Genomic DNA, 24295 nt, shown 5'->3' on the forward strand with positions numbered 1-24295 from the left:
TGACCCTTAGAATTGGACCTGCTTCTGGTTTGGACTGGGTTTAGACTAGAAACATACATAAAAAAAAATCAGCTTTTTTCCTGGAGTCCTGAAGCTGTTTTTATCAAATCAAATCAAAATGTATTTCTAAAGCAGTTTTCATGCACAGAGCAACAAAAAAGTGCTTTATATGATGAAAACAATTCATAGGAATTTCTTTTTGACACATAATCACACAAACGCAGTGCTGACCCCAGGTCAGGGCAGGCCTGGGGTCCACAGCACAGCCACAAGGCTGCAGCGCAGGGCCCCACAGCCACCCAGACCAGGGCAGTCACCACAGCAACAACCCCACAGACTGAACAGGCAAAGCAACTGGTGTGAAGAATCCCCACGAAAAAAATTACTGGAGTTAAAAAGCAAAACCAAGATGAAATAGTAAAATAAATTAAAGAAGTTAGTAAAAACAATGTGCTTGAGTAAATAAAATAAAAAAAAAACAACAAAAAACATAAACGTAGGTGGTATTTCAGATAACTAGAAAAACATATAACTGGATCAAATAAATCAAGAACTCCCAACGTCACCCAAACAAACAACTGAGAGCATTTTCATTCATTTTTACTGAGGAAGAGGTTGTTGAGAGGATGTGAGGAGTTTTAGCATCACTGATACTCTGGCTGTGTCTCAATCCAATCTGCACACCTCAGAATTAGAAAATAATGTCAAGCTGGTTTTAGGCTAGATGAGGCCGCCATCTGCTGGAGGGATGCGGATGGCTTCCAGATATCTCCAGGTGTTTCTCAATTCTGGTCTGCACACTTCCAAGATGAAACTGACTAGAGTCAGAATAAATAAACGTTTTATGAAAATCATGACATTATTTTCTAATTCTGGTTCAACAGAAAGATTTTTTAAAAAGCAAACAAACATGATAAAATAATAAATGTTACATCAGCCATAAACTAATATTTAGTGGAAGAATCCTGTGATGTTTCCAGTCCAGTCAGGTGTTTTCTGTTCCTCCCAGTCAGACTTCTGCACCTGTTGACAGGTATTTTGTCCCACTGTTCATCAGAAAAATGCTCTCATTTGTCCAGGACACGTTTGTTTGTTTGTTTGTTTGTTTAACTCATTAAATGACAGCGTCTTATATGACTGGATTATAATTTAGCACGTTTAATTATTGTTCCTTATTCCAGTCTCCAGTTATCTGAGTGACTGGAATAAATTCAGTCTTTTCTTTAATGAAAGGGGAAAAAGACATCTGAGGACGACTGGAATGAAATCCATTGTGGTTATTGGACACAATGTCCTCCCAGCTTGTCTGCTGGGACAGATATGTGTGTTTATACATAAAAATAAATAAATAAACAGTCTGGCTGGTGTGGTACCTACACCGGCGCTCTGCTGCTCATTCTGTTCTATCAGGAACGCAATGAATTCTGGGATAGGAGAGGGCGCTTAGGATGAATCTCAGGTAGCCTTCGTTTTAAGCTGATCTGGAGCCAAACGAAGGGCGGACTGGGAGAACTGGGAGAACTGGGAGGACTGGAAGGAGCACTTGAACTGGGACAGCACTTGGCGCCACTAGCCGACGGATCCGGACTTGGAGATCTGCAGAACGTGAACTGAGAAACACCCTCTGAATATGTTGATACCCACAATGCACTGCGTGCTGCAAATCATTACAGAGGATGGACACAGCTGCAGGAAATCTGCACGTGCACGCGCACAGCAGCTGGACCCGCAGCCAGAGTTGACGGAGGTCACGCGCGTCAGAGTCGCAACTGACGCAGACTGGGAGCAAAGTCCGCAACGCAACTTTCCGCGCAGCTTTCCTTCCACGTCTCCCAGCGCACGCCGTCATGCAGCGGATTGCTGAGCGGTGGTCGTGGCCGTGCGCGTGGTCCGCAGGGTTTCTGTGCGTGTTGTCGCTGTGTTGGAACCCCGCAGCTCTTCACCCGCAGTGTCTGGACTTCAAGCCTCCGTTCCGTCCTCTGAGGGAGCTGCAGTTCTGCAGGATCTACAAGGAGTTCGGCTGCTGCGACTATGCGCGAGACCAGGAGCTGATGGCCAGATATTACCAGATTACAGCTCGTTATGATCCATCAGAATATGCAAACTGCGCGGCATACCTGCTGGATCTGCTCTGCCAGGTAAGCACGCGCGCGCGCGCGCAAAGGTCGCTGCGCTCCAACGCGTTATATAAAAACTGGAGACAAGTTTGTGGAAGTAAACAGGCTTTAATTCACATGAAGATCAGTTAACAGGAAAGAAACAGAAATGTTTCTTCATACAAGTTTTAAAATAATCAATAATGTGATTTAGCTCTTGAGAGGAGACTAAAGATGGACCTCCTTATTTACTGAACAACGATCCAGTTCTTCACTGCATGAGGGTCGGGACCAGCTAGTAGAGGCTGGTCACTGCACTTGTCAGTGGTGGTCTAGAGGTTACAGAGGCAGATTTGGTCTAAAGAACCCAGATTTCAGTTCTGTGTCCCAGACTGGAGTGGGAGGAGGTCTCAGAGTGGTCCAGAATCTATGGTGGGACTTTCAGTTGCTGCAAACCTGCATGAGGGGCAGCAACAATGAAAATGCAATGCAACTTTATTTATAACCACTTTTAAATCAACAAATGTGACCAAAGTTTCATGATGTGTTGTTAAAACAAAATAGCATAAATAAAATATAAGAGGACATTAAAATGTAAAATACTAGAAAGAAGAGCAAAATAATTACAATCAACTAAAATCTGATCAAAATGTCAACTTGTGTAGAAAAACCAGAGTGAACAGATAGAGAGGAGGCCTGTCTGCAAAGCCGCCTTAATGCACCGGCTTACATGGGCTGAAGCCCAGGAGTTTAGGGACAAATTTACCTAAAAAGTTTCATTGTTATGTAACTATAAGTTCTGCTGTCAATCAACATCTTATGCACATCTGAGAGTGCTGATTGGTCCAAATGAACGCGTTGCCACCATGCCAAATCCTGCTCCCTGTGTGCAAACTCAAAATGTAAAGCCCAACATGGACACGCGACGGTGCATGTAGTCATACAGCCGAAGCCGGATCTGTTAGGTTCCCAGTCTGCGTGTCAACCTGGAACTCTCCGTGGGGCTGAACCAGTTTTCGGGGGATTTACAGAGAGTGATTGTGTAGCTAAATGGGCGGCAGGTGCAAACGTTTTGCAGACTGTTTTTCAGATATCAGGGTTAATGCTTGACGGGGTTTGCAGCATGGCGAGTTAGAAGACAAAACACCATCTAGTAAAGAAATCTGATTGACACACAAATAAAGGCTGTTTGGGAGCAAATTTCTGAAAAAGTTAATGATGACGATTAAATGCGAACAGGGGATGAAGGAAAAAGACAGATAAAGACATGAGAGTGTGAATAAAAGAGAAATAAGAACTAAAAAACCTTTTAGGTTCCAGTTAACGATGCCGCGTGCGTGGAAAGCTAATAACCGTAAGCATCCGGCGACACATGACATGCAGGACAGAACATCTGGGATCCCGGCTGAAACACGCAACATCTGCAGGTGTGTGTGACTCCTCTCCACATCCAACACAAGTTCCTCCAACATGCTGGATAAGCCAGATGTTTGGATTGTTTCCTCATTTATCCCACAAATCTTCACACAGTGATGAAGAACGTCTCTGCGTCTCCTTGCTTTGTTTCAACATCTCCTTCTGGAAACAATAACAGCCATGTGTGCAAAAACACACACACACTGTCTGCACGTCCTTCTGAAACATGTTAAATATAGACGCAGTTTCTATCAGCAGCATTGATCTCAGGTTTAATAAATCATATTGTTTTATATTATTATATTTACATTTTCTCCTCCCAACAGACAGAACGGGCCGTGAATATTAAACATTACGTTGACGGACCAATAAAGACAAGACCCTCAATGTTGTTAATAAACCAGCTTGTAATGTTTTGTTGTGTGAAATCACTTTGCACACGTTTTAGTTTGTGCAAACCTCGAGTAGATCCGGGCAAAAGAGTTCCACTGCAGCATAAACCCACTTTTTAATCATATATTCATTTTCATTAGAACGGGCCCCTGGGGGACTTAGACTGGTCCAGTACCAACTTACTGGGCCGAAATGGGAATGATGGTTTGTCAAAAATAAAAATTATATGTCTGCTTCGGAGTACATAAACAGCAGAAACTGTCTTAGATCATATTTCAGCCTCAAAATGGGCGATACATAGTAATATGTACTTTTTTGGGACATGATGAATGTTTGTGTGCAGAGAGACCAGAAGAAAACACTCCTAAAAGGACAGATTAGTGAAAACATCTGCAGGTTATCGCATGTTGTGTCTGAAAAGTCATGTTATTAAACTATTTATGTTTTGGAAGCTTCATGGGATTATTTGATCTGTTGCTGCTGTTATTTATTCATTATTGTATTCAGTGTCGTTCATCATGGTCACATAAAAAAATATGTTAATACAACTAAAAAAAGAAAAACGTCGGTGTAAACCTGGATATTATCTTCTGTAATGAGACTTGGTACATGTGGAGGACGAGACGGGGTCTGCAGAACTTCTCAGCCCAGGGGCCCAGCTGCAGGAAAAGGCGGCCCTGCCTGTCTGATATATAAAGGCAGGTCATTCCATAGTTTCAGTGCTGCCTCTGCAAAGGCCCGGTCCCCTCTGAGCTTCCAGTTATTCCTGGTACAGTCAGGAGAAGTTGGTCAGCCATCCTGAGAGACCGAGATGTAGGGATCAAGGAGCTCATAGAGGTACTGCACCATTCAAACATTTAAAAACAAATAACAGCAAATTATTAGATCCTGAAGTGCACAGACAGCCAGTGAAGAGATGATAGTGCCAAGCTTTAATTCTGAATTTATCTTAAAACCCAAGTTTACAATCTCTGGTTTGTAAAATAAATTAAAAGGATTCAGATCTATCGGGGTACATCAGCAGACTCAGAACCAAACACCACCTCCTCTGTTTTGGAGTCATTAGGATTAAGATAATTCAGTGTTATCCAAGACTTGGTTTCCTTCAGACATGTTTGGAGAGAACTGACAGAAGACCCATAGTTCTCTTTGAGGGGAAGATAAATCTGGCAGTTCTCTGCATAACAATGAAAGAAGATGCCAAGTCTCCAAAGAATTGAACCCAAAGGGAGTAAATATAAAGAAAACAGAACTGCGCCCTGAACGGATCCCTCCATGTTAGTTGAACCCAGGAAGACTCACAGTCCCCAAGACAATCTGAAAAGGTTCTGTATATTAAATAGGACCTGAATCAATTCAGCGCCACGCCTTTAATGCCAACACAATGTTCCAAACGTGAGACTAAAACATCATGATCGAACGTATCAAGTGCAGCAGTAAAGTCCCGTAAAATAAGAACCACATAGTCACTGGAGTCACATGATTAAGAATATCACTAAAAAGTCAGGAGTGCTGATTCAGTACTGTGCATTGCTTTAAAGCCCGGCTAATAAGTCGCAAGAACATCATGCTCACTTTGGTGTGTGAATATCTAGTTGTAAACTATTCTTTTCAAGGCTTTAGATAAAAAAGACAACTTGGAAATCAGCCTAAAGTTTGCAGAAACATTTATATCAGCATCATGCAGAGAACCTGACAGCTTCAGGTGAGACATCACTTCCTGTAGCTGAGCAAGAGTGACATGTTACCAACCTGTTCCCAGTTAAGCTTCTACAGATGAGGACTATGATGATGGATAGGGAACACGTTCAGAAAATAAAAACCCTTTACCCTAGCATTCCGCTAGAATAAAGCGGAATACTCTTTTATTTATTAAAAATCATCATGCCATGTTATTGTATTAGAATAATAATAGATTTTACTGTTAACTGAGTTACTCTGTACTGAGAATGAGGAAAGAATTGTTACCAGAAACAGATTTTTTTTTCTTGCTGAGTGGTTTAAAGCAGTGGTTTAAACTGGTTGTCTGTTATGTGCTGACACAACTCTGGGTCATCTCTTGAGTTTGGAACCTTTTCTGTCAAGAAAGATTCTGACTTTATTGGGTTGATAAAGAAAAAAACTTTTTTTCTATTTAACAGAAAAAAAATCCTGTTTGAAGGAGTTTTGGTTTGAGACAGGGATCATCAAATTCACAAAAAATAAAAAACACAGAAAATATCCCTTAAAACACACATAATATGATCAAATAAAATTACATCAGTTAGCGCGGGGAACCCAGCTAGTCTCCATGCAGGGAACCCGGTTAGCCTCTAGTCTCTTTTCAACAAGCAAACTTTAGAGTGAATAAAAACCTTTTACCAGATCCAGACTGAGCATAGGAAGCAGGAAACAACTTATTATGCAATTGAAGAGATTGAGTCTCCCCAAGTCTCAGAGTAGGCTTTAACAAATCATCCTAATTTCCGTCTGTCTGATCTCAGGAGTGCTCTCCATATGCAGCTCACCTTTTTGATGCAGAAGACCCTAGCACCCCAGTCAGAACCATCCCGGGCCTCTGTCCAGACTACTGTTCCCAGATCTGGACCAAGTGTCCCTTTCTGATCCCAACTTTGACTGATGACCCCCGTCTGATTAACGTTAAAGATGACCAAACTAGTCTGTGCCGGTACCTGGACCTGGACGATGCAGACTACTGCTTCCCCCATCTACTCAGCAATCAGAAGCTCACCAAGAACCTGGGTCTGGTCCAGACAGACGGGGAAGGCTGTCTGAACCTCTGTCTGGAGGAAGTCGCCAATGGACTGCACAACCCACTCGCCATGGTCCATGCCAATGACGGCACCCATCGGTTCTTTGTGGCGGAGCAGGTAGGGTTGGTGTGGACTTTCCTTTCTGACCGGTCCAAGCTGGACAAACCATTCCTGAACATAACTAAGGCAGTGCTGACATCGTCCTGGGAGGGTGATGAGAGAGGCTTTCTTGGAATCACCTTTCACCCTAAATACAAATACAATAGGAAGCTGTACGTGTATTATTCTGTGGAAGTCGGTTTTGACGAGAGAATTCGGATCAGTGAGTTCAAGGTATCAACCAGCGACATGAATATGGTGGATCACACTTCTGAGCGGTAGGTATGGCCTGCCTCAGTCAGCAGTTCTCATTGTTAGAACTTGGGATGATATTTGTTTGATATTTCCCTGGCAGAGTTATTCTGGAAGTTGACGAGCCAGCATCCAACCACAACGGAGGGCAGCTGTTGTTTGGAGATGATGGGTACCTCTATGTTTTCACAGGGGATGGTGGAATGGCAGGAGACCCATTTGGGAAATATGGAAATGCCCAGAACAAGTAAGAACATCACACATGGAGATTAACTGAAAAGCATTTCAGAGTGTTGTGTCACAAATGTTTTTCCAGGTCCACTCTATTGGGGAAAGTTCTTCGTATTGATGTGGACCATAATGAGAGAGGCCCATTGTATCGGATCCCTCCAGATAACCCCTTCCTACACGATAGCAGAGCACGACCTGAGGTTTATGCCTATGGCGTTCGTAACATGTGGAGATGTTCAGTGGACCGCGGTGACCCATGGACCAAAGAAGGAAAAGGACGAATCTTCTGTGGAGATGTGGGCCAGAATAAGTTTGAGGAGATTGACATAATCGAGAAAGGCCAGAACTATGGTTGGAGGGCTAAAGAGGGTTTCTCATGCTACGATAAGAAGCTGTGCACCAACAGCTCTCTAGGTACTGACTACAATTCAAATTCATTTATATTCTAACACGCTTCTGAACAAAATGTAAATAAAACCAGAATCTGATGAATCCATCTTTCATTTCAATAGATGATAAACATCATATGAAATGATTAAACTGGGACATTTTAAAATTTCATGGAAAATATGTGCTGATTGTAAATCTGATGGGAACAACACATCTGTTCAAAGCTGTTCCGGGGTGATATTAGCCATGTTAGCGGTTGTTAGAAGATGTTACAATGCGTAAAAATAGGTTCCAGGGTGATCTTTAGCATTGTTATTTATTCTTTTTTTCTTTTTAACTTGTCATGTCCAGCATTATTTAAAGCAAGCAGAGTAGTGGTCAGACTGCTGTGTTGTGCTGAGAAAATGTGCTTTTTAAAGAGAAGATTCGTATAAATAAACATTCCCTTGACATTTTTCAATTCAAATGTCTATTATACAAATGTTTGTTGTACGAAGTTTACATAGTGCTGTTGGACCTAACTACAGATGTTTAGCATGTTAGCAGGTGTTAGCATGTGCAAAAGGAAGTTCCAGGATTATGTTTAACATTGTTAGCAGTTCTTCCCCTTCCAAAAAAGTAGTTCTAGGGTGACGTTTAGTATTTTTAGCGGGTGTTAGCATGTGTTTGCATGTATAAAAAGAGGTTCTAAGATAATGTTTAACATTATTCGCAGTTATTAGCATGTGTGAAAAAAAAATCATGCATGTAATAATGTGTGACGTTTTGCATTGTCAGCATCACCTCTTTAACATTTGTCTATGAATGTCTGGGAAGTGAGTAGACCCGTTTCTGGGGTTTCAGGAGAGAAATGTTTTTCCATTCTGGTCGGATGCAGGATTTTTGCTGCTTTACAGTCCTGGGCCTTGTTGCTAGAATGCTACTTTTATTATGGTTTCTTATTGGAAAAAGGTCTGAACTGCTGGCACACCATTGGGATCGATGCAGTGTATGGCTTAGTATTTTCTTGCTGAAATCTGCAAGGCCTTCCCAGAAAGAGAGGTTGTCTGGATGGAAGCAGATGTTATGATGCAGAGAATCCCAATTGTCTGACTCCGTTGGTAATAACATGAAGATAGCGGATCTTCATGGATTTAGGATACACTTTCTTTTCATTGATTGATGAAGTTCTGTCCATCTTCCCATCTGAGACTTTCCATCCATCCATTTTCCACTGCTTTATCCGGAGTCGTGTCGCAGTGGCAGCTGCCTAAGCAGGGAACCCCAGACTTCCCTCTCCCCAGCCACATTTGGCAGCTCAGTGGAAGGGATCCCAAGGCGTTCCCAGGCCAGCCGAGACATATAATCCCTCCAGCGTGTCCTGGGTCTTCCCCGGGGTCTCCTCCCAGAGGGACGTGCCTGGAACACCTCACCAGGGAGGTCCAGGAGGCATCCTGACCAGATGCCCGAGCCACCTCAACTGGTTCCTCTCCATGCGGAAGAGCAGCGGCTCTACTCTGATCTCCTCCCAGATGACTGAGCTCCTCACCCTATCTCTAAGGGAGAGCCCGGCCACCCTGCGGAGGAAACCCATTTCAGCCGCCTGTATATGAGATCTCCTTCTTTCGGTCACGACCCACAGCTCATGACCATAGGTGAGGGTAGGAACGTAGATCGACTGGTAAATCGAGAGCTTTGCCTTCTGGCTCAGCTCCTTCTTCACCACGACAGACCGGCGCAGAGTCCGCATTACTGCAGACGCCGCACCGATCCGTCTGTCCATCTCACGCTCCATCCTTCCCTCACTCGTGAACAAGACCCCGAGATATTTAAACTCCTCCACTTGAGGCAGGACCTGACTCCCGACCCGGAGAGGGCAATCCACCCTATTCCGGCTGAGGACCATGGTCTCAGATTTGGAGGTGCTGATTCTCATCCCAGCCGCTTCACACTCGGCCGCGAATCACTCAAGTGAGAGCTGCAGATCATGACCAAATGAAGCCAACGGGCAGGAACTGACTGTCGGGAGTCAGGTCCTGCTGACCTGTTCCCAGTTCAACTGGTCATGTTAATTCAATTTTCAAGTCAATTTAATTCAAATTTATTTATAAAGCTTCAAATCACGGCAGTGCCATCTCGAGATGCTCTACAGACAGAGAAGAAAACATAATGAAAGCCAATTCATAACAGCCTATATAAGGAAACCAACAGATTGAGTTGAGTCCAACTCAATCTCCCATCCTGAGCAAGCACACTGGCGACAGTGGGAAGGAAAAAACTCCCTTTTAACAGGAAGGAAACCTCCGGCAGAACCCGGCTCAGGACAGGCAGCCATCTGCCTCTGCTGTGTGGGGGGAAGAGGACAGAAAGACAACAGACAACAGGAACTGCTACTCCCGGCCAGGGAGACCTGCTGAGGCAGGAGACATACATGTTAATGATAAAAGAGAGAGATAAAAAGAAAGAAGCTCAGTTTATCAGGAAATGTCCCTCAGCAGTCTAAACCTATAGCAGCATAACTAAGGGATGCTAACCATCCCTAGCTATAGGACTTATCAAAAAGATAAGTCTTCAGCCTAGTCTTAAAGGTGGGGAGGGTGTCTGCTTCCCTAACACTAACTGGGAGCTTATTCCATAAGAGAGGGGCCTGATAACCAAAGGCTCTGCCTCCTGCTCGGCTCTTTGAGACTCTAGGAACCACAAGTAAGCCTGCAGTCTGGGAACGAAGTACTCTGCTTGGTATATAAGGAACTATGAGGTCTTTGATATATAGTGGTGCCTGGTTGTGGAGGGCTTTATATGTAAGGAGAAGGATTTTAAATTCTATTCTAGATTCAACAGGCAGCCAATGAAGAGAGGCTAAAACTGGAGAAATATGATCTCTCCTGCTGGTTCTGGTCAGGACTCTGGCTGCAGAATTCTGGATCAGCTGAAGGCTTTTCAGGGCATATTTAGGACAGCCCAGTAATAGAGAGTTACAGTAATCTAGTCTCGAAGTAACAAAAGCGTGAAGCAGTTTTTCATTACAAAACTGGAAAATTTAGCTCTGAGTTTTTCAGATCCAACGAGAATTACTTCAGTCTTATCTGAGTTTAAGAGGAGAAAATTTCTAGACATCCAAGTCTTTATGTCTATGAGACAATTTTGTAGCCTATTGGGCTGATTTGTTTCATCTGGTTTAAAGGACAAGTATATCTGAGTATCATCTGCATAACAATGAAAGTTTATTTCATGCTGTCTAATAATTTTGCCTAAAGGGAGCACATATAGTGTGAAGAGTATTGGTCCAAGTACAGAACCTTGAGGAACTCCATGACTTACTGTAGTTTGTGAGGAGGACTTGTCATTTACATGAACAAACTGAAGTCTATCAGATAAATATGATTTAAACCAGCTTAACGCTGTACCTGTAATTCCAACCACCTGTTCTAGTCTCTGTAACAGAATGTTATGATCGACTGTATCAAATGCAGCACTAAGATCAAGCAAGATAAGTACGGACACAAGTCCTTTGTCTGAGGCCATAAGAAGGTCATTAGTAACTTTCACCAATGCTGTCTCAGTGCTATGATGAGCTCTAAATCCTGACTGAAACTCCTCGCATAAATGATTTCTGCTCAGGTGGGCATGTAGCTGAGCGGAAACTATTTTCTCCAGAATTTTGGACATAAACGGGAGGTTAGATATAGGTCTATAATTTGCTATCACCTCTGGATCCAGAGATTGCTTTTTAAGTAAAGGCTTGATTACAGCAGTTTTAAATGATTGTGGTACATATCCTGTCACTAAAGACATATTGATAAGATTTAGTAGTGATGTATTAATTAAAGGGAAAATGTCCTTAAAGAGGCTCGTTGGGAGAGGGTCTAAGATACAGGTGGATGGTTTAGATGAAGCTATTATTTTAGTTAATTCAGAGGGTTGGACAGGACAGAAACTATTTAGACACAAGTCAGATCCTGGTTCTAAGGATGCTTCGGAGACCACAACAGGCTCAACATTATAGGTAGAAGGAAGAGTATTGTGGATTTGATCTCTAATAGTATCAATTTTATTCCCAGTTTTATTATTGATGTTACCAACCTGTTCCCAGTTTCTGGCTGTTCTTGTGTTCTACTGTGAGTAAAATGTGACCTGGTGGATTCTGGTTTGGTTTTAGGTTGAATTCTGACTTCCTGTCAGCGAATCGCTGATGATGTTTTCTCCACAGATGACGTTCTGCCTATCTACGCTTATCCTCACAAGATGGGAAAGTCAGTGACGGGTGGCTACGTGTACCGTGGTTGCCAGTATCCAAACCTGAACGGCATGTACATATTTGGAGACTTCATGAGTGGGTAGGTTTTATCTGAACATCAGACTCTTGTCATCTAAAAAAAAAAACCTCATGGAATAGAAAGATTCTGATAGTAGTGCAACAAATGCAGATAAAGTTTGGTGCCTGCATTACTCAGGGTTACAGTTTGTTTACCCACATCAGCAGGAAGTTGATGTTTACCCACATCCTGTTGATGTGGGTAAGTTAAATTCCACCTTGAAGCTTCCTGAGTAGAAGAAACCTCTTTATGCGGGTAGAACTTTAGTCGTGTTGGTCTCTGAATCCAAACAAACACGTCAACTTTTAAAAGAAAACAGTGACAAAAAATACACAAATCCCAAACCGAAAAGCCAAAACTAAAATATTTCATCTTTCTACATCCACTTTTATTTCTCACACCTGCAGCATTACAGTTTTTCCCACTCTGAAGCATTCTCAGTCCTTTTCCTGAAGCTTCCAAGTTTTACTGAAACTGAGTCCCAGACACCTGGACCAGGTGGCTGGACTTTTGTGGCGGAGCCCCAGAAGAATTAACCTTGTTACCATACTTTCTTCATCCCCCGAAGGGAAATTCAAGGTCCAAATACAACCCGTCCAAGATTTTACAGACAAACGTAGAACCGTCACACAGAACACAGGTCCGGGCAGTCAGGCGCTGCCTTTAACAGAGTAGAAAGAAACAACATGAGGTAAACATGGGTTGGAGGAGAAAATAAGAAAGTTTCTCTGTACCGCCCTTACAGGGCAGTCTAGAGATTCAACAAAAAAACCCTCAAAACAAAAAGAGCACATATTCAGACAATCACAACATGAGGAAAACAATATGGGAGGGCGTGGTCGGGGTGGGATCTCTCAGCACAGCCAGTCACTTCGCAGCCGAAAGGGCGCATCCATCCAACTCGCTGTCCGTGAGTGGAGGGAGGGACAAGGACCGGAGAAGACGGTGAAAAATAAGAGGTGGAAATGTGGCTGCTGTTTGAAAATCCTCTCTGTGTGTTCTGCAGACGTTTGATGAGCCTGAAGGAGGACAGAGGCTCGGGACATTGGACGTATAATGAGATCTGTATGGGGACAAGTCTGACTTGTGCCTTCCCTGGACTCATCAACAACTACCATCAGTACATCATATCATTTGCTGAGGATGAATCTGGTAACAACTTAACTTCCAGCCCATCTTCATCCACAGTATTCCTCACTTCACTCAGGTGTGTTTTGTTTTTCTGCAGGTGAGCTGTACTTCATGTCCACAGGGATACCAAGCACAACGTCCCCGTCTGGAGTCATATATAAAGTGGTGGATCCGTCCAGGTGAGCCATGCTGTCAGAAAAAGCAGAAACCTGATTCTGCTTGGAGACACATCTGTTCTTCATCACACGTGTGTCGGTCTGGGACACGCATCAGATCAGAGTGTTGGATGGAAAATGTCTCTCAGCCCTGCTTTAGCAGGAAGCACAGCTTCATAGAGATGAAGTATTTCTGAGACTCGGAGTGACCACCGTTAACCTTCTATCTCTGACAGCATTCCAGACAAGTTGGTTTTCCTTTCAGCAACAGATGGTTTGCTGAGCGGGTCAGTTCCCAGCATCCAAACTATCCTGAGAAAAGACTTGAACACAAAGCAGATCACCACAAAGCCTTCCAGAACTGTGTTTTTAGTCTGGATCTACAAAATTAAAGCCGTAGATTATGAGATAAATGCAATCCTATTCCTTATCAAAACAGAGATGTAATGTTTAACCTATCCTCCTCAAGAACACAGAACTTTTTTCTGATTCTTGATCTGCGACAACGTTCTGGTTTTTGGCAGAGGATGGGACAGACTTAGGTCCAAGAGAAAAAAACTGGTCCTCAGACCTATAGAAAAAAAACTTGAGGTGCTTCCTGCAAGTCGTTTTAAGACATGAGGGGGAACCACTGACTGTTCTCAAACAAATACCATCCACAAAACATATAATTTCATTTTCACTGTTTTTCAGACGTGCTCCTCCACGACACTGTCACTATGACCCACTACCTGTCAGAGTAAAAAGTAATCTCATCAAGTTTGTTCCCCAACAATGTGAGTCCACCTATAAAGCCTGAATCTCATTAAAACCTGTTGAATGTGCTTCAGCCATGTGGTTTGCTTATATTTCTGTTCTTTCATCAGCTTCTATCGATGTGGAGCCACTGAGCAAGAACAAGCCTGATCCACATCCCACACAGTCACACAACTGGCTCCAACAACTCATTGATCTTTTTGATAAGATGGAACTGAACTTCACCACGCCTATGCCAACAACAACAACCACCAAACCAGCCCGGAGTTCCCGGCGGAAAGGCCGCCGCCGAAAGGGGAAACACAGGACGGGCGGCGCTTTGGAGATCATGAACGGAACCGTCAGGCTGGTGGGGGACCAACATGGACACAGTGATCGTGGACGGGTGGAGATCTATGTTAACGGGGAGTGGGGAACCGTGTGTGATGATTTATGGACCATTAAGAGTGCTCAGGTAGTTTGTCGGCAGCTGGGCTTCCCAAACGCTCAGAAAGCTTCCAGGAATTCCGAGTTTGGTGAGGGGAAGGACCTGCGGATACTTCTGGATGATGTGCAGTGTGAGGGGATCGAGTCCACCCTCCTGGACTGCACACATGCTGGTGTTGGAACACACAACTGCGCCCATTATGAAGATGCTGGAGTGATCTGTAGTATCTCTGACGTGGTTGTTGAAGCCTAAAAATAGTTTAATAAACTCTGGATAGTTATGATGGACTGAAATCTGTTGACTAATAACAAATAAACAGTAAATTTAACACAACAGAAGAAGTTGTTTCTCAGACCAGATGAATGGTTTTTGTATAGAACATAGAAATGGTGAGGTCATCAGAACATTCCAGATGTCATAACTATCAAAGAATGCATCACTGGATGCATGCTGAGATGGGAACGCCATCTTGAATGGAATTCTGTTTGTGTGAAGTTGTGGGTTAATGTGGAGTTATGTGATTTCAACTTTATTCATAAATATGTTTTATTTTGGAACTAATTCAGAATATATATTTTATTGTGAACACGTTTTTGTAATATTTTGTCATGGGATTGAAAACAGACTAACATTGTTTTGGAGAACACCTACAGAACAAGCGGGGATATGGCACCTCCAAATCAAATCAAATCAAACTTCATTTCTTGAGCACTTTTCATGCCATGGGCAACACAAAGTGCTTTACAAGATAAAATCAAGTCATAAGGATTAAAACAAACAGTGGATAAAAAGGCATTTAAAAATAATAAAGACACAAGCTTTTTCCACACACTCACACAAGGACATAGAGCAAACAACACCCCCCCCCCCCCCCCCCCCCCCCCGCACCACCCACACTTGGGTGGCATCAGCACCAAATTCTGACTTGGTGCTGATGTGAGGAAACGATACCGAGGGATCCATCCTCACCAGGAGCCAGTCCCCCGCATGCTCATATGTTGTGTGGTTGCCACAGCAACCACACAACTCCCAGGCAGCAACGGGGCCACCCCGCAGCCGTGAAGCTGCAGTACTGGACCCTGCGCCACCCAAACAGCAGCAGTCGTCATGACAACAGCCCCCAGACCAAACAGGCAGGGCCCCATAAGGAACAAACTGGAGTTAAAACCAGAAGTTAAATAACCTTAAGAAACAGTAAGAAAAAGTAAGAGCAACAATAAAAGAAAATATAAATACATACATAAAGGACTTCACAATAATGTATTAGAAATAAGAAATCTAATAAAACAATTTAAAAATAAATAAAATAATAATTGAAGTAAATTAAGATAAGTAAATAAAGTAAAATAAAAATCAGTTAAATTATAAGCTAAAAAGGTCTTGAACCTCTTAAAAACATCAAGGGTTAGGGTTAGGGTTCTCTGGCAGGCTGGTCCACAGTCCAGGACCAGAATAATGGAAAGAGGCGTCACCGTATGTCTTAGTTCTGACTTTAGGAACCACTAAAAGGCCGGTACCATAGGACCTCAGGGTCCGTGAAGGCTCATCGTTAATAAGAAGGACAGATCAATAAGAAGGCCCAAGACCATTAAGACATTTATAAACAAGTAAAAGATTCAGTCCTGAAGCACACAAGAAGCTGATACAGCGATTTTAAAACTGGTGTAAGGCGTTCCCGCCCTCTGGTCCTTGACAGAACTCATGCCGCTGAATTCTGTAGTAATTGTAGGCTGGAAAGAGACTTTTGAGGAAGACCAGAGAGCAGGGCGTTACAGTAATCTAATCTACTGGAAGTAAAAGCTTCAGCACCTCTGTGCTGGCAGGAGAGAGAAATGGGCGACTCTGGCAATATTTTTTAGATGATAAAATCCTGTTTTTGTTCCATTTTAAATGTGTGGAATAAAATCCAGCTCAGAGTCAAGAAGAAGACCCAGATTTCTCCCATACTGGGAGGAATTAAAATGTTGTAATTTTGATAAAAGGATCTCTTTCTTGTTTTCAGGACCGATAATTAAAACTTCAGTTTTGGCCTGGTTGAGCTGTAAAAAGTTTGATGCCATCCATGACTTTAAATCTGAAATACAGTTTAATAGAACATTAAATGGCTCTAATCAGGGGGACCAGAACCCTACACGTGACGTCACCACGTTGACGTACATCTCGCGGAACTGTCATAGTAAATAAGTGGTTTGATTTTGTGACAGATCGATCTCAAAGTCGTTTTAGTGGAACAAATTTAAAAGTTTTGTGTTTGACCCTGCTGAATTAATCGCTAAATAAGTCCTTCCTGCAGAATAAATCGCTAAATAAGTCCTTGTCAGTCGTTGCCATTTTTTCCGAAAATGAAAACAAAAAATCGGAAATTTTCAGGGCAACACGATTCACAATTTATCAGCATCAGAAGATAGCAGAACGTACGGAGTAGTGGTCAAATATGATCATACCATCCCATTTCAGTGATGTTGGCTCCATAGCTCAGTGGTTAGAGCACTGGTCTTGTAAACCAGGGGTCGCGAGTTCGATCCTCGCTGGGGCCTGATGGAAATCGTTAATATTTTTAATTCCTGTTGAATCTGTTGCATCTATTATAAAGACAAATGTGGTGATCACACAATGATTTCTTTGTCTTTACTACAGTTTCCTACAAAGGACGCTTTCTTCCCAGTTAGATTCAGTAAAGCCTGCTTTCAGATCACAGAACACAGCGAATCAATCAGTGACGCTGGGAATTTAATAACTAAAATAAAACCTAGCTTTCCACTTAAACAACACATTGATGCAATGCAATGCCTCCAGCTGTTAGGAATAAAACTAAATAAAATCTAAAGAGGTTGAAAAGAACTGAAAAAACTGCAAAAATTAAACAAATTTGCTCTGTTGTGGAGCCCCTAGTGGATGAAGGGGAAACTGCAGGTTTTGGTATTTTAGCTTCGACAACAAACAGCGACCTCCGGGTAACATTCCTAGAATGTTCCCTTATGGTTACAAGCTGGGGCCCCCAGGGGACGTCCTGTGAATGTTGCCTAGAAGTCAACTAAGGGTTGAATAAATCCACCTTTAGGGAAGGTTCGGCGAACGTTCCATGAACATCTTTTTAAGGTTGCCTGAAGTGACCCTTAACTAACATTGCCTAAACATTCACACAACGTTCCGCCAACATACCCTAAAGGTTACAATACAACCTTTAGAAAATGTTCATTGAAAGTCACTTTAAGGTTTCTGTGGGCTTGCTCTGTGAGCTAAAGCGAAAACTTTAATGTTTAAAGAATTGACTTGAATTCCTTGAGTTTTTTTTTTTTTTTTTGGTTCCTGTACAGGTTTTATCCTCGCTCTAACCAGGTAATCCTTCAGATTGTGGTTTTTCCTGAAAGCACCTATCATCTGGAGGTCTTCCAGGATGTCGTTCTCCAGGAGCAGGACCGTGAAGTTGTTCCTGAGCACCCGGACGAGTTGCACTGTGGGGGGAGAATATGTGATGACCAGAGGTAAGATTGGGGTGACATTACTGGGCCTTGTCTGCAGGAAGGACTTCAGGCTCCCTCTAAGGAAAGAGCGAGAGTACCCCCTGCTGGACAAAGCCCGAAACAGCACTCTTGTGGCTGCAACAAAGTCACTCTGCTGTGTGCAGATTCTGTGGAATCTGAGCAGTTGTGACTTGACCAGGCCAGCAAATGTGTGTTTGGGATGGAAGCTGTGTTTGTGGAGGAGTGCATGGGTGTCTGTGGGTTTAAAATAGACTTTAACGTCCAGTTTATGTGTTTGTGGGAAATTTGGTCCTTTATAAGTGGTTGTATCCAGAAAATCAATGGAGTGTGTGTGTTGAGTGGATTTTAGTGAGATGGATGCATTGTGGTTATTAAGGGTGCCCAGGAAGACCCCAAAGTCCTGCTCCGAGTGTGGCCACACCCCCCAGATGTCATCCAGGAACCTGTAATAGAAGAGAGGCTTCTTTTCACAACTCTGGAGGGCAGAAGTCTCCCAGTCCGCCATAAATATGTTGGCGTAGGCTGGAGCAAACTTCTTCCCCATCGCCGTTCCCTTTATTTGCAGGTAAAACTCAACATTAAATTCAAAGTCATTCCTGGTCAGGTTGATTTCCAGCAGCTGCAGCAGTTCCTCGTCTGGTCTCTTTTGGTTTGGATATTTTTGAAAAATTCTTTTTACAGCTTCTAGTCCTTCTTTTGTATCAATGTTTGTGTATAAACTATCTATATCAATTGTGAATAAAAATGAATTTTCAGGTATCTGAATGTGTTTAATTTTTATCAATAAAGTCATATGTATCTTTAATATAGCTATCATGTTTAGTGGAAAGAGGATTAAGGAAGTGGTCTATATATTCAGCAGTATAATATGTTTCACTATTACAATCTGATACGATGGGACGTCCGGGAGGGACTTTAAAGGGAACAGACCACGTACAAGGCTCCTTGTGAACTTTAGGCAGCATGTAGAAACGCCTCGCCCTCGGTTCCGTGGAGCCCTGCAGGTAAGTCTTTTGTTTGGAGTTAATGAACTTTTTCAGATATAAATTATTAATTATTTTATCAATCATAGGTATAGTTTCTAAATAGATGGGTTGTTTTAATTTCATATAATAAGTTTTATCCTTAAGTTGTCTGTATCCTTCATTTAAATATTGTTCTCTATCTAAAATTACGATGCCACTTCCCTTATCCGCAGGTTTTATAATAATATCTGTGTTCTTTGCAAGCTCCTTAAGAGCTTTGGCTTCTTCAGGAGCTAGGTTAGGTGCCAGGGGACTTATCTTAAAGGATTCCTCAAAATATTTCATGTCAGATTCTATGAGATCGCGTACAGGTGCTGGAAGCTGACCAACCGGGGGAGCCCAATCTGACTTGGGAGTGAAAGGCTGAGGCTCAGACTCATCCTTCCCTCTGTAATGTACAGCCAGCTTGATCCTCCTGTGGTACTGTGCAATGTCAAACTTACATTGAAACCATGAGTTCCTGCTGTGTCCCGCAGTGGGGATGAAATTCAGACCTCTACTGAGCAAGGTAAGTTGTGCTGAGGATGGTTGGAAACATTCAGACAGGTTAAAAACACTACTAGTCCCCTCCCGTTTAACCGGGCTTATGGGGATACCCCATTTACATATTCAGACCAGTGCTGAAGCATAGCCAGACCTGTACCAAAAGTCCAGTGGATGTCATCCTTCTCTGTGGAGAAGGATTTGCTGGGAAGTGCTGGGATGTGGCAGTCCAGGCTCTGGATGTAGCTGTTCAGGTGCTCCAGGATCATCCTCTCTCTGTAGGGAAGGAGGTTAGAAAAGTTAATGACTGGGACAAACACCTGAGCCCTGGGGAATTCTTCCTGAACTGTCTTCAGGGTTTTCCTCAGTTCAGCCACCGCCGTTTTCTTGTCCTTGTGGGACCTGTTATTGAGGCCAAAAGAGAGGATCAGCGTGTCCACCTTCACGTCATAGGTGGCCTCTTTCAGGAGGTGGTCAGCATGATACCACTTGGCCCCTGGGAAGCCGTCCATCTGGATGCCCGTTGCATAGATGGTGGGGAGTCTGGCCACATTCGAGTCCCCCAGGATGACGCGTTTCTTGCTGATGTGGAGGCTCCAGTCCTGCAGCTTTCTGGGCGTGTTGGGGTGTCTGATCGGGGAGCACTTTTGCAGGGCTGGTTGTGGCTCTGCAGGTGGATGCTGACGGGTCGGGGAGCAGGAAGGTTCTGCTCTCTCTACAAAGAGCCGGGTCTACCCGCTGGATTTCAGCTTGGACAGGTAAGTGGGTCGTTTTGGGGGGTTGTGGGAGGGACCGGGTCCAGGGGCTCCTTCCGGCTGGAGACATTCTGCCCCAGTGAGGTCGATGAGCTGCAGCAGGTCGTCCAGATTGGTTTCAGCAGAGTGGGAGGAAGGAGGAATGTCCTTCCTGGTTGCTGGCTGAGAGGGAGGGATCATTTCCTCCGCGGCTGCAGGTTGGGGGGGAGGAGTGATGTCCTCGGTGGCAGCAGGTAAGTACTGGTGTGTGGGTTCTCGTCTGGTGCGTTGTTCCTTTGGCTCAGGTGTCCTCGGTTTCCTGGCCGGCGGTGAGGTGGGCGGGGTGACGAGCTGCTGTTCCTCGTCGCTGCTGGAAGAGTGGGAGGATGCTGCAGGGGAGCCATGAGTGGACCAGTCTCCAGGTAGGGGGTCCGTCATGGTGGAGACGGTGGTCCTGCTGGATCTGCTGGGACCTGAGGTGACCTCCGGGTTGGGGGATGCAGGTGGAGGTGGAGGTACTGGTGGTGGTGTGTGCTGCTTGGTCCTGGCAGCTCTCTGTGTGCCCGGTGCTGGGTCTGGTGCTGGCTCATCTGGACGAGCTGGTGCCGACTCTAGTTCAGCCATTTTCGCCACTATGATGGCCTGAGCCTGGTCCAGGCTTTCTGCCTTGAGGCGGCAACCCAGGTTCCTCCTGGCCCAGGATGCCGCGATCTCAAATGGCCCCTGCCAGTCATGTGGGGGCGAATCTGATAAAGTCTGTGCCTCGAATTCTATGTTCTCCAAGTAGTGGTCTCGGAGGATCCGCACAGTGTTCTGGGCCCACTGGTCCGCATTTTCCACAATCAGAGACTCAGTTTTTCTGTTTGGGGTGGCTGGTTTCACCACTGTAGCCAGATTGCGAGCGATCTTGTCCAAGGATGGAGGAAGATCTTTTTGCGAAATGTTTTTCAGGTGGTGCACAGCTTTAATTAATCTGTGGATAATACGGACCTTATGGGAGAAGTCGGGATCATCAGACTGGATTCTGTGGACCTGGGGGGCTCCGGTGCGTCCCCGTGGAAGGTAAGTGTCCCGTTGCTGTCTGTTGTCAGGTTTCCTGCGGTTGTTATGGTAACGGACAGAGCGTCCCTCGTAGCGGGTGGGTGGGAGGGGCCAAGATGGCGGCCCCGTGTTTTGGTTCCGTAGCGGCTGGGGGTGGGTGTTTCCTGACCTGTCTCTGCCTCTGACCACTGATGCGTAGGTCCTGCGTCCGTTTCTGGTGGGTTAGGGTTAGGGTTAGGGTTAGAGTTGGATTAGGATTAGGGGTTAGGTTAGGGTTAGGTTTAGACACAGGGTTAGGGTTAGGGTTAGACACTTAGGGTTAGGTTTAAACACAAGATTATGGTTAGGGTTAGGGTTTTTAGGATTAGGTTTAAACACAGGGTCAGGTTTATAGTAGGATTAATGTAAAGTTAGTCCTAGTCCGGAGGTTAGGTTTGGGAATGAAATGATACTCTCTAACCCCAATAAAGCTAATTGATTAACCATATAAATTGTTGTCTAATTTCTTTTCAAATTAAGGCCAAATGGTTGTCTAGTCCCCAATGAAAAAATCCACCATCTTTCCCTCTTCTTTCGTTCCCAATCCGACCAACGAACCTCTGCTTGCAACCCTGCTATCCTCAACGATTCCAATCCATGCTTCAAAAAATGTGAAACCAAAGGCGTATCCACTTCTTTTTTGTTTTGAACGTTGTACCTGTGCTGGTACAGCCTTGTGGACAGATTATTTCCAGTCTCTCCCACATACTTTTTACCACATTTTAAACAAAAAATAAGATATATGCAATTTTGTGATTTTAAACTAAATTTTTGTGTGATCTTGATGAGTTTTTTGTCTTGTGTGCTTCTAACTGAGCTAAGTATTGTAAAATGAGAATCAGATATTTTTGGTTTATGCCATTTTAAGTTTGGGAGCTTTGCACGGATCAAATAATCAGATAAATTTTTGTTTTTTCGGTATGCTGAGATTACCTTGGAATTAGGGATAATGTGTCTTAGGCCAATAGTTTCTTCAAAATTCTTTTTAATGTGTGTGTTAAAATATTTGCTATTAGTAGAAAATGTTGTAATTAATGGAATCAAATCCCCTTGGATATTCTGTCCTTCAGTTTGAAAAGTCCTAAGACATCTCCTTAGGAAGGATCGGGAATATCCTCTCTTACGTAGTGCTTTAAACAAAGTTTTAACTGCCACTCGGAAATCCTCAAATCTAGTACAAATTCGTTTGAATCTGAGAAGCTGTGACTTTACAATACCTCGAAACGTATGTTTTGGGTGAAAACTTTGTTTATGCAGCAAAGCATGCGTATCCGTAGCTTTAAAGAATACCTTAATGTCCAGCTTACGGTGCAAATTGAATCCAGGTCCCTTAAAAACTGTGGTATCCAAAAAGTCTATTGAGTTTTCATTAATTTCAAATTTTAATTGAATCGACGGGTCGTGTGAGTTCAATATTTGCACAAAGTCTTTAAATTCCAATACTGTTCCTGTCCAAATCCCCCAAATATCATCAAGGTATCTCAAGTAATGGGATGGTCTTTTGTTACATTTTTGTAATGCTTCTTCCTCCCAATATGACATAAATATATTTGCATATGCAGGCGCAAATTTCTTCCCCATTGCCGTTCCCTTAACTTGCAAATAAAATTGGTCATCAAAAATAAAATCATTTCTAGTAAGGTTTATTTCCAATAACTTAAGTAGTTCCTGATCTGGGCGTTTCGGGTCTGGGAACTTCTTGAAAATTTCCGCCACTCTCGCAATTCCTGCCTGAATGGGAATATTTGTATATAAGTTGTCAACATCCATGGAAAACAAATAAAAGTCCTCTGAAATGATTAACTTAGTAACAATATCAATAAAATGATAGGTGTCTTTAACATACGCCGGATGTCTGACTGATAATGGGTTTAAATAAAAGTCTAAGAATTCTGCTACCCGGTAAGTCTCACTTTGACAATCCGAGACAATTGGCCTTCCAGGAGGTAGTTCAAATGGAATAGTCCATTTCTCTGGGTCCTTATGAATTTTGGGTAAAATATAAAACCTCCTTTCCCTTGGTTGTCCATCCCCTAGGAGGTACTTATATTGTCTGTGATTAATAAATTTTTTATTTTTTAATATTTTAACTATATCTGAAACCATGGGAGTTGTTTCCAAAAACATTGGCTGGTCCAATTTTTTATAATATGTTTTGTCCTGTAATTGCCGATTAACTTCAAATATATATTGTTCCCGATTCAAGATAACTATCCCCGCTCCTTTGTCAGCTGGTTTGATGACTATGTGTTTTAGATTTTTAAGCTCCCTTAATGCTCTGATTTCAATTAGTGAAATGTTTGATTTCTCTTTAATATCTTTGTAGCTCTTTTTAAACTTCCTTATATCCCCATGAATTAAATCCGTCACTTCCCGTGGAAGTGCACTCAAGGGGGGTGTCCAGTCTGAGGGACCAACAAATGGTAATTTGTCCTTTTTCTTAGAATTTTTAAAAAAAAGTTGCCAATTTAATTTTCCTATGGTATTCCTGTATATCAAATTCCAATTTCCTTTTTTGATTTTTACCTATGTTGATAGTTGGAATAAACTGTAGTCCCTTATTTAGGAGGTCTTGTTGCGGTTTAGTGAGTGTAAAGTTCTTTGCCAAATTTACCACCCCTTCTGCTCCAACAATTGGTGCCCGATCACCCCCATGCAATCTCAGGCTCTGGGGGTGTGTAAGTTTAAACAAGACATCCAATGATCGAACATTGCAATGCCTGTATCTGTTGTCCAATGAATATCATCATCCTCCGTGGAAAACAGATCGTCCGCCAAGACTGGGATGTATTTCCTGTTCTTTTTTATATAATCATTCAGGACCTGGAGGTTAACCTTCTCCTCTTGTGGGAGGTTATCAGAGAAGTTGATTTGGGGGAGCCAAATATCCGCATAAGGAAAGCGGTTTCTTGCAGCTCTAGTGGCTGCTTGCAGGTTCCTGATAGTGGTTTCCTTTGGCTTATTTGCCCTACTATTAATCCCAAAGGATAGAACCACCTTTTCCACCACCAAATTGGGTGGTAATACCGCTTTTTTCATTAGGGCTTCTGCGTGGCGGAAGTCTGCCCCAGGAAAACTCTCAATTTGCAAATCC

At 43.2% G+C, this 24295-nt stretch overlaps 1 protein-coding gene across 1 annotated transcript; it reads left to right on the forward strand.

Moving 5' to 3' along the window:
- The first annotated feature begins 1770 nt into the window (after positions 1-1770).
- Positions 1771-14660, forward strand: hhipl1 (HHIP-like 1). The gene is made up of 9 exons (XM_079262468.1): positions 1771-2138; positions 6389-7035; positions 7113-7256; positions 7326-7654; positions 11820-11946; positions 12932-13077; positions 13154-13235; positions 13905-13987; positions 14078-14660. Exons 1-9 carry the CDS (start codon positions 1848-1850, stop codon positions 14644-14646), a joined length of 2418 nt encoding a protein of 805 aa, XP_079118594.1. The 5' UTR covers positions 1771-1847; the 3' UTR covers positions 14647-14660.
- Positions 14661-24295: the final 9635 nt, after the last annotated feature.

The sequence above is a fragment of the Telmatherina bonti genome (assembly GCF_933228915.1).
Source record: "Telmatherina bonti genome assembly, chromosome: 22".
NCBI lineage: Eukaryota > Metazoa > Chordata > Actinopteri > Atheriniformes > Telmatherinidae > Telmatherina > Telmatherina bonti.

Excerpts from the sequence above, each read along its gene's own strand:
- hhipl1 (XM_079262468.1), top strand. The coding sequence starts at position 1,848 with ATGCAGCGGATTGCTGAGCGGTGGTCGTGGCCGTGCGCGTGGTCCGCA. Across the intron at positions 11,947-12,931 it reads TTTGGAGACTTCATGAGTGG|ACGTTTGATGAGCCTGAAGG; the intron begins GTAGGTTTTATC and ends TGTGTTCTGCAG. Across the intron at positions 13,988-14,077 it reads CAAGTTTGTTCCCCAACAAT|CTTCTATCGATGTGGAGCCA; the intron begins GTGAGTCCACCT and ends TTCTTTCATCAG.